This window comes from Eretmochelys imbricata, chromosome 21 (genome assembly GCF_965152235.1).
Source record: "Eretmochelys imbricata isolate rEreImb1 chromosome 21, rEreImb1.hap1, whole genome shotgun sequence".
NCBI classification, from domain to species: Eukaryota; Metazoa; Chordata; order Testudines; family Cheloniidae; genus Eretmochelys; species Eretmochelys imbricata.
In genome coordinates this window covers 13,924,594-13,933,988 of record NC_135592.1, presented here as the reverse complement: position 1 = coordinate 13,933,988, position 9,395 = coordinate 13,924,594, and the positions used below count along the sequence as shown (strand labels likewise).

At 51.2% G+C, this 9,395-nt stretch overlaps 1 protein-coding gene across 1 annotated transcript; it reads left to right on the top strand.

The window, feature by feature from the left end:
- The first annotated feature begins 451 nt into the window (after window positions 1-451).
- On the top strand, window positions 452-5,389 carry LOC144278318 (putative G-protein coupled receptor 139). Its single transcript, XM_077839584.1, has 2 exons — window positions 452-549; window positions 4,252-5,389. The coding sequence occupies exons 1-2, from the start codon at window positions 452-454 to the stop codon at window positions 5,387-5,389; spliced, it is 1,236 nt and encodes a 411-aa protein (XP_077695710.1).
- Window positions 5,390-9,395: the final 4,006 nt, after the last annotated feature.

The window sequence follows — 9,395 nt, the reverse complement described above, 5'->3', positions numbered from 1 at the left end:
TGCCCCAAGAGCACATGCAGACAATGGATGGGCTGAGGAAGGAAGCACCCTGAGCCTGTTTTAGGGATGGAAAGACAAAGGGCCAGAGGCGACTAGTGGGGTCTTCACAATCAGCTAAACAGGTTAGGTGCCTAAATCCCTTCTGCAGTCAATAGGCGTTAGGTACCTGACCTGCAGAGGCAGTTTTGAAAATCCCACTAGGTGCCTAAATGCCTTTGGCCAAGATGCAAAGGGCCAGATTTTCAGTGTGGTCACACATTGAACCCACACATCTCCCACCCTGGTTCTCCAGCACAAGGCCATGCTGCCTGCTAGGGGGCCACTCCCGCATTCCCAGAATACTGGCCAGTCCGGTACTGCTGGGAATAGCATGGGCCCACCCCTGCCAGCGTGACCCTGCCCCTCCCGGCACGTGGGCTTGCTGCATCAGGATGCCCTTTTGAAGCGCGCCATGCTCCGCCCCCGCCAGCATGCCCTCATGCACGATGCATGCCAGGTCCCACCGGCGGGAGTGGAGCGACGCACTCTTCGAAACGGCTTCCCTGGCTGGTACCGGACAAGACCGTGTCCGGTTTTGTCTCTGTACTGGCCAGGGCACAGTGCACCTCAAAAGCAGATTGTTCGCCTCAAAACCGGCTGAATAGCCTGCCTACTTCCTGCTCTGCTGCTGTTCAAGGGAGAAGCTTCTGCATGGCTTTGGACCCCAATTGTTACTTATTCATGGCCACGGGTGGCTGGTGAAGCTTCCCCTGGGGGAGGCCAGTTCCCTGTTCCTCCTCTTCCATCCACAGCCATGCCCACACTCTGCCCCAGACCCCGCCACCGCTCGCTGCTCCCCCACCCCACTTGCAGAGGAGGGACGTGGGGAGCGGAGGGGGGAAGAGGAGGGACTCAGCCAGGCAGTGGGGGGCGATGGGGGGCCTTTGGGAAGGGGCAGAGTAGGGACCGGAAGAGGGGAAACCTAGGTGGGGCCAGCATGGCCCAGGCATCCAGTGGCAGGTTGGTGGTGGCTTAACCTCCCCTGGCCTATTATACCCGCTACCCATGTGCCTGGCTCTGTAACAGATCCTGTTTAATTTGTACTGATCTAACAGTTCCATCTGCCTCTTCACGTTCCCCTTTCTTTGTCCAGCCAGGTAATCATTAACATGGGGTTTCTAGCCACAGCTGTAAATTAAAAGACAGTAATTTTGTTTCAAGAGGGCTTATTAGAAAGATAAGCTGAGAACAAAACTCTGACAGACAACCTGCTCCTTGTCCTGGGGCTGGTGAACAAGTTAGCAGTTGTTTGAGACCTCGGGAAAGCAGGGCTGTCCTCGAAAATGACTCAGGATCATTGGATGATAACGCTACAGAAAGTGTTTTACCCGCTTCTGGCCATAATCGGGATCCCATGTGAGTATGCGGGGCAGGAGGGGTGTGGCTGGATAGTCATCTTCATACTTTTTAAAGCTGAAAGGAAAAATTGTGATCCTGCATCCATCTCATAGCTTCTGGTTGCCCTGGAACAGGGCTTTTAGAGAGACACACCCAGTCTTGACTTGAAGACTTCTAGGGATGGAGAATCCACCAAGTCCCTAGATGAGTTACCTTCGCTGTCAAAAAGGTGCATTTTATATTCAGTCTCTATTTGTCGAACTTCAACTTCCAGCCACTGGATTTTTGTCATGCCTTTGTCTGCTAGGTTAAAGAGCTCACTACTATCAGAAATCATTTTCATGTATAGGTACTTGTAGACCCTGATCAAGTGGTTTCTTAATCTTCCCTCTGCTACCCTAAATAGACCGTGCTTCTGAAATCTCTAACTGTACGGCAAGTTTCCCATACCTAAGTGAACTCGCAATAGCTCTTTTCTAAGCCCTTTCTGGTGTTTCAACTTCCTTTTTGAAATGTGGACACCTGGACACGCTATTTCAAACCTGGGGAAACAACTTTGAATTTTGGGGGCTGTTTTTTTTCTGACTAGCTCTAGCTATAGAATGGAAGATCACTTCTGAGCATGTTCCAGACTGAACCCCGGGTTTCTAAGTGCCACAGGAGATGAAGATGCTCAGGGAACAGGAGAACAGCTGGGGCACAAAAAAAATACGAACCTCTTGATTTCTTTTGCTGCAAACGTTTTCTGTACCATCCTCAATTTTTAATAAGAACTTAAAACATTTCTGGGTGAAATCTTGGCTCCATTGAAGTCAGTAGCAAAATTCCCATTGAAATCCTCGCTTTGTTGGAGTCATCCTCTGTCTCTTTTTGAATTACGTGATGTAGAGATCAATGCTGCTGCTGCCCTGTTAAATGTGACCTGAAAAGGATTTTTAAACGACTGGGTTTGTCTCTTTTTGCTTCTTTATTATAGATAAACTTTTAAATCTTTATAACGAAAAGGAACTTCTTTAAAGCATTAGATCTTGTCTATCTGGGTGAGAACTTGACCGGCATAGTTATTCCACAGTAACTAACAGCTAAATCACAGAATTGTTATGCTGCTCAGTTTCCCCTGTGTAAACAAGCCCTTTAAAATGTCAAGAATGTTAATCCCTTGGTTTTGCTAGAGGACTTCTCTGTGGGATCTCAGCTGTATATTGGGTGCTTTCTTACAATTTAAATGCAGGCGGTGTTGAATCTTTAACGTATACTGTCTTTTCCTACATGTTTGTTAGGCATTGGAGTTGAAAAAGGGTTAATTAACCATAACAACACTTAGCCTGTCTGGCTAAAAATCCCTTCCCCTCTGTTACTTAGCTTGCTTTCTCCTGTCTCTTGTGATATTATCATCTCCTCAGTTTTCCATTTGCCTACGGAGTTACAGCATGGACAAAAACTTGAATTTTTAATGCACAAACAAGCAGCCTCTCTCCTTCCCTCTTTTGCTTCTTTCTGGATGAAGCTAAGACATTGGTTTCCCATTTGCAGGTCATCTGTAATACAACCGGGCAGGAATCTCTCTCCAGACAAACAGCAGCACCCTCTCTTGGGCCTGTTTGCCTCAGGGCATGTCTACGTGTGCAAACTGACCAGAATCGCTACTGTGAAACGGTGGTCTGCAATAGCTAGCTGGGAATGAGTGCCCACATGGGTTAGAAGGGGGGTGAAGAGGAGCTTACTTTGCTCTGGCTATGCTAGTCAATTTCCGTGTGTAAATGAGGTGTGAAGGGTGTTGGGACCCCACGTGGCTGGTGGTATAAGCTGTCAGCTTGTTTCACAACATATGTGATGGTTCTCAGGGTACCCAGGACTGTCAGTCATGTTGGTATCCTCAGCCTGTAGCGTGAGGGACTCTTGCTTGTGCTTAGCTGGGTGACAGCTCCCTGACACCACCAGCCTGCCAGACATTCCTGCACTCTCCTCTGGGCTGTACCAGCCCTGGCTTTGCCTTGCAAGTTAACAATAGGTGCAGCAGTCCCCAACCCCCTTTGACGCATTCCCCTGTGATGTCCAGCCCCTGCCACTGGCTACTCAGAGAAATACCAGGTCTGCTGTCCCACCATGGCTTGCAGGGTCTATGGCTCCAGGGCAGCCCCCCCCCCGCATCTGGGACCCCAGGGCTTCCAGATATAGCTCAGAAGCCGGGGTTCGCAGAGCTTCCAGGCTCCTTGCTGACTAGATTCAGCTCTGGTCCAGCACTTTGCTTAATCCCACAGCGTTTAGATCTATTTCTAGTGAGAACAAGAATAAGTTTCTGATCAAAGATTCAACATTCAAGTGACAGCGAGTGAGGATCTTGGAAACAAATGATTACATATCAAACAAAATCATAACGGGCTTTCTAGAGACCAAACTTAACTAACTAGTTAACCTCCTGTCTAAAGAAATTTCTCATCCAACAGCTTCTGCAGTTTTTCAGCCAAACTTGGCTGAGATCCTGTTTTCATGAATGGACACGCTGTCCATTTACTTCCTAGGTGCAGGGTCACGGGGTGTCTTCTTTGCCTCTGCTTACAACCCAGTTTGATTGCCTGTGTTCTGAGACAGGCTAACCACCTGTGGCTTGTCTTACCTGGTGACTTCGCATCTCTTTATTGACTTCCTGAGTATCCATTGTGTTTGTTTAATTTCCATCCCAATGGAGAGACTGGCGAATAAACATCTCTTGTCTGACGGAAAACCTGGTTCTTCACCTCTGTTGGTGACTCGTGCCTTAATAAAGACTCTGTGAAAATATTTGCAGCCGACGTACATAACCCCTTACGTCGCATCTATACACACATTTCACAGCAATATTAATGACTAGGGCCACCCTGGCTTTCATTTAAGCCCCCCCGTGACATTCTGTGGTGAACCAGGATGTATGCACTGGAATCAGGACATTCCTGTAACCCCCTTGCCAAGTGGCATTGAGGGGATCTTGGGTCACAGCATAGGTCTGTGCTGTGCTGTTCTGTTGGCCCTAGGGCTCAGCTGCAGCAGAGTGGGGGGGACGATGGGTTTGCTTCCAACTCAAACAGCTGTGGAAATGTCTCTTTCAGCAAACGTCATGACTTTCGTGATCTTCTGGCGGAGGGACTGCTTGATCTCTGCCTCCAGCCGCTACCACCTGATGGCGATGTCCTTGGCCGACACCGTGGTTCTCGTTCTCATCGTTCTCGTGGAGATGATCCTGAAATGCTACAGCACGGAGCCGTTCTGGTACCGGGACCCCTGGTGCACCCTCCGGGACGTCTTCAATTACAGTGCAGTCAACGCCTCCGTCTGGCTGGTGGTGTCCTTCACCATCGAGCGCTTCGTGGCTATCAACACCTTCAAGCTGAAGGCAAAGCTGTGCTCCCGGAGACGCACGCTGTACACTATCGCCCTGGTTCACGTCTGCAGCTACCTAGTGGCTATCCCGTATTATTGGTCCAACAGATCGGAAAGGGTGAATGGGACGGGGCGGGCGGTCTGCAAATTTAACACTGACCTTCCCAGCTCTTACGTTGAGGGGCTGGTTTGGTTTCAAACCTCACTCATCAACATTGTCCCTTATGTCATCATCTTCACCTTGAACAGCCTGACCCTCAGGCAGATCGTCCTCAGCAACAAAGTACACTGTGTGATGGCCGGAGGGCTCCACCGAGTGAACTCTGGGACCCAATTCAGGTACCAGAAGAAGAAATCCATCCTCCTCCTTGTGACTGTCTCGATGACGTTCGCTTATCTGGGCGCCACCAGGTTTGTCACGCAGATTATTCTCAGGACCTGCCATTATGACATAGAGAGACAGGATTACTCTAAGGCTATTAACATTGCGGTGGACATTGGTACTATGCTGGAACTGACCAACTCAGCTGTGAACATGTATCTCTATGCCTGCACCCAGACTGCCTTCCGCAGGGAGCTAATCCATTGCCTCAAGGCTCTCCTCTCTCCCTGCAAAGCACAGAGAACGCACCCGTCAGCCATCTTCCAGGTATAATGCAGATGTATGCATACACACACGCTGCCTTATGGAGATGTCCTGCTGCATGTCTCCCCAGAGGCAGGTATATCTCCCTGTGTTTAATGAGAGGACTTGCCTTATCCCAGCCAGGAGTGAGGATAAGAGAAATGGGCCTAGCATTAGGTATGTAAAATAAATTCAGTTCAAATTAACATCTTCAGCAGATCGATAGCAGGCCATACGTTCCGGCTTTGTCATCGGCTGGCGTGGAGTGTTGGTAGTTTGGATGTGAACTAGCACATAGCAATCCCAGCCCCTCCGAGTGACTCCTTCAGCGCTCTGGGGAAAACTGGCTGTGATTTGTCAACGTTAGAGGGGCTTAGAATGAGAGCTGGCCAAAATTCAGGATTTCTGGTTTGTGGGAAACGTCTGTATTTTAGAACTTGTTTCCTTCTGAATGGGAACAAAAGCGCATTTTTTGAAATTTCCCACAACTCAGAAATTCTGAAAGAAAAATAAATGGTTCAGAAACAGGGACACACAATCTGCTCCTTGGGACCCCAGCAGCGGCTGAGTGAAATTGACTTGATTCTTTTCTGTTTCAGGCAGTGGCTGCCAGGGCTGGCAGGGTCTGTGGCTCCAGGGCACCCCCACTATGTGGGACCTTAGGACTTCCAGACTCCTGATCCAGCTGGCTCCCAGGGCTGCCAGCTCAGAAGCTGGGGTTCACAGAGCTTCCAGGCTCCTTGCAGATTAGAGATGGAGATAGAGCTCCCTGAGCTTTCAGGTTCCCAGGTCTGCAGCAGAGATCCTGGAAGCCCAGGCATGGCAGTGCTGCCCTGGAGTCATGGACCTGGGAAGCTCATGGTCTCCAGCAGCCTGCCAGGAAAGTTAATCAAACCCGAGATATTTCTGAAAAACATTTTGGGTTCAATGAATTGGTATATTCCAGCAAAACTTTTTAGACTGTGTTTTCATGTTTGCACACTGGGTTTTTCAGTGCAAGCCATTGGCAGCCTGCTAACATTCTACCAGTTCTGGGCATGCTCAGGTAGCTTCGGGAAAAGCATAGGCAGGGGAAGGAGAATAATCTGTATTGATATATCAGCTGTATCCCTAGGGTTTGTATCACATCCAGAGTTGTATCAATTCAAAATCTGTCTATAGACCAGGCCTAAGTGAAGTCAAAAATATAGCCTTCACGTTGCGCTGAGGGTTCTCGGACCCCATCTTAACAGAGAGCTTGTCCCAGGGGCACCTTCCTCCCGGTCACTAGCTTGTGAAAGACATCCCCTCCCAATCCCAGCCACGTAACGGCCCTGTGACAGCTGCCCTAGAGACCGCCGTACTCCTGAATGGTGAAATGGCTCCTGCAGAAAGCACCTGCAATGGCCTGGGGGAGAGAGAGGTCTCTGTCTTATCCATGATGCCACCACAGCCCAAGGCTAATTGACCCTAATTCATTTCTCCATTTTCAGTTGGGCTAAACTCAGACTCCACACCCTGGTCTTCAATCTGTGTTGGGTCTTACCAGGAACTGGCTTAAGCCTTCATAACACTTAGCAGTGTCCTTCAGAGAAGCCATTTGAGTGCACTGGCAGCAGGCGATATGGAGTGCTGCATTTCTTGGAGATGTTTGTATTTGACTCCCGTGCAACCCATCAAACCAGCCCTGAGCGCCAAACCACACATGTCAAAGCTCAGAGAGCTCTGAAAAGCTCCACCATTAAGAAACAAAGAGCATTGCTTCAGAGTGGCTTTGCCTTTCTAGGGGCTTCTTTGTACTTTGGTTAAAAAAAGAGTATTGTAGTGTGTAGGTTGGGTCTAGTACTGTGAGTGAGAAAGTACAGGCTTCTATGTACTTGTCAAGCACTTTGCGAGTGCTGATAGACACACCTCAAAGGCTTGGGCCCAGATAAGGCCCTGAGAGTTCAGGGCCCCCACAACGTCGAGCACCAAAGGCCGGCTTAGTTTTGGGATGTGCTGTAGACCGTGACCGTGACCTTCCAGAAAGGAGGTGTGGGTAGGGCCTAATCCCCCTAGGCAAAGATTCAGATTCCTAGGTGTTAAGGAGCCTGATCGGATAATCAAAAATTCGGATAATGGGAAAGTGTGAGGCTGCAGCGCCATCTAGTGGCCACAGGAGAGCTCACCCATGTCTGGACCCGTGCGTGCCGGTTGTTCGGTTAATACGGAGAGCCGCCGGATATCGGCTCAACGGGGTTCTGCTGTATTCCCTTCGCAGCCCGCTGAGCATTTCTTCTTCTGTATCTCTGATTTTTAAGAGCAGGTCGGACAAACACCTGTCGGGGGGGAGGGATAGCTCACAGGTTTGAGCATTGGCCTGCTAAACCCAGGGTTGTGAGTTCAATCCTTGAGGGATCCATTTAGGGATTTGGGGCAAAAATTGGGGATTGGTCCTGCTTTGAGCAGGGGGTTGGACTAGATGACCTCCTGAGGTCCCTTCCAATCCTGATAGTCTATGACGGTCTAGAATAATACTTAGTCCTGCCATGAGTGCAGGGGACTGGATTAGATGACCTCGTGCCGTCCCTTCCAGTCCTGCAATTCTATGATTTACCCTATTGCTATGGCTATCGCCTCTCGTGGGCATATTCCCAGCGTGTAGTGGGTGCCTGCCTGCCTGCTGCTGCTACTATCAGCTCTTGGGCTAGGTCTGACACAGAGCTCTTTCACATCTGAGTCTAGCGGCGGGTGCCGGGCTGTGTTCTGGGGCGCTAAGCCCTGGACCAGAGCGTGATTTTGGTAGCATGTAGGTAAAGACTGAATGAGATGCTCACACTGCAGATTGTCCCACAGAGGCGACAATTCACACGTCTTTGTTTGGAGTCATCCCGAGAGCCCCCTTTCTCAGCGCTCGCTGCCTTACTCTGAGCGATCCGTGGACTCCTTCGGAGACAGCAGCCTGGCTGCCCTACAAGCGCTGGTTTGCTCACGAGACGTTTGCTCCTTTCCGAGTTGGCCTGGGCCAGAATGACCAGGGGGGCAGCGGCCAGCGCACGGTGGTTTGGCTCCTTGAGCTGGCTGAGTCCCAAGAGGGGGTGAGGTGAAGCAGCAAAGAGACGAAGCTGCTGGCTGGAGTGAAAGTTCGGAGCTGGTTCATTTGAGCAGAACCCATTTCCATGTCTCTGTTCCCACCGAAGCAGCCCCCTGTCCCTGCTTACGGTCACCTGGCCTGCCTCCTGCCTGTGGAGGCAATGGTGCTCGGATAACGAACCCGACTTTAGGTTCAGAGTCCAGGCTAAGTTCTCCAGCCAGGGCTAGCTGCTGCATCCCCGTGCTCCTCTCCCTGGCTTGTCTCACCTGTTTCTCTGTCCAGCCGCCCCATCAGATTCCATGTAACATTTACGTAAGGGAATGTTCCCCGAAGGGCTGCCACGCAGCATGGGGGCTTGAGTGAGCTGGAGTCGGCCTAGGTTCAGCGACTGGTGAATCGGGCTCATGTTTATTTACATAAGTGTAGGGAAAACCCGGTGTTTGCCCAGCCGCTCTGAACGAGGGCGGAGCAGCTGGGCAGCAGCAGGAACAGGACGTGCAACTGTATCTGGTGCCCATGCCAGAGCTGGGAGGCCACCTGTGAGATTCAGCTCCCTGCCCAGTCCCAGGCTCCAGCCCTGCCCTGTGATGCTGAGCTGGGGCAGCAGGCAGGCGGGCCGAGTGCTGGGGACAAAGGACCGTAGAGCTGGGCCCCATCCCTCAGCAGGCTGGCCCTGCCCATGCCCTACTATCTAGTCTCATTCCCAGCCCATCACTGGCTGGCCCCAGCCTCCATGACTCAACGTGCCCACCTCTGGGACTCCCCCCGCATCCCAGACTCAGCAACCGCCCTGGCCCTCAGCAGCCGTTTGCCTCTCCTGAGCTCCGCCCCAGGCCTCCTGGCTGCGCCCCTCAGGCTGCCCTCTGCTCCGGGCCAGCCACACGCTTGTCCCCCACCTTTGGCCAAGCCCTACAGGGTGCAGCTAGCCCCTAACAATTCTCCTTCCTCACTCAGCTCCTCCATCTCCTGGCTCTTTCCAGCGGC

What these genes read in the sequence shown, in the direction of transcription:
- LOC144278318 (XM_077839584.1), top strand. Translation starts at nt 452, where the DNA reads ATGCTCCGCCCCCGCCAGCATGCCCTCATGCACGATGCATGCCAGGTC. An exon ending in CGAAACGGCTTCCCTGGCTG is followed by an intron (nt 550 to 4,251) that starts GTACCGGACAAG and finishes CTTTCATTTAAG; the next exon opens with CCCCCCCGTGACATTCTGTG.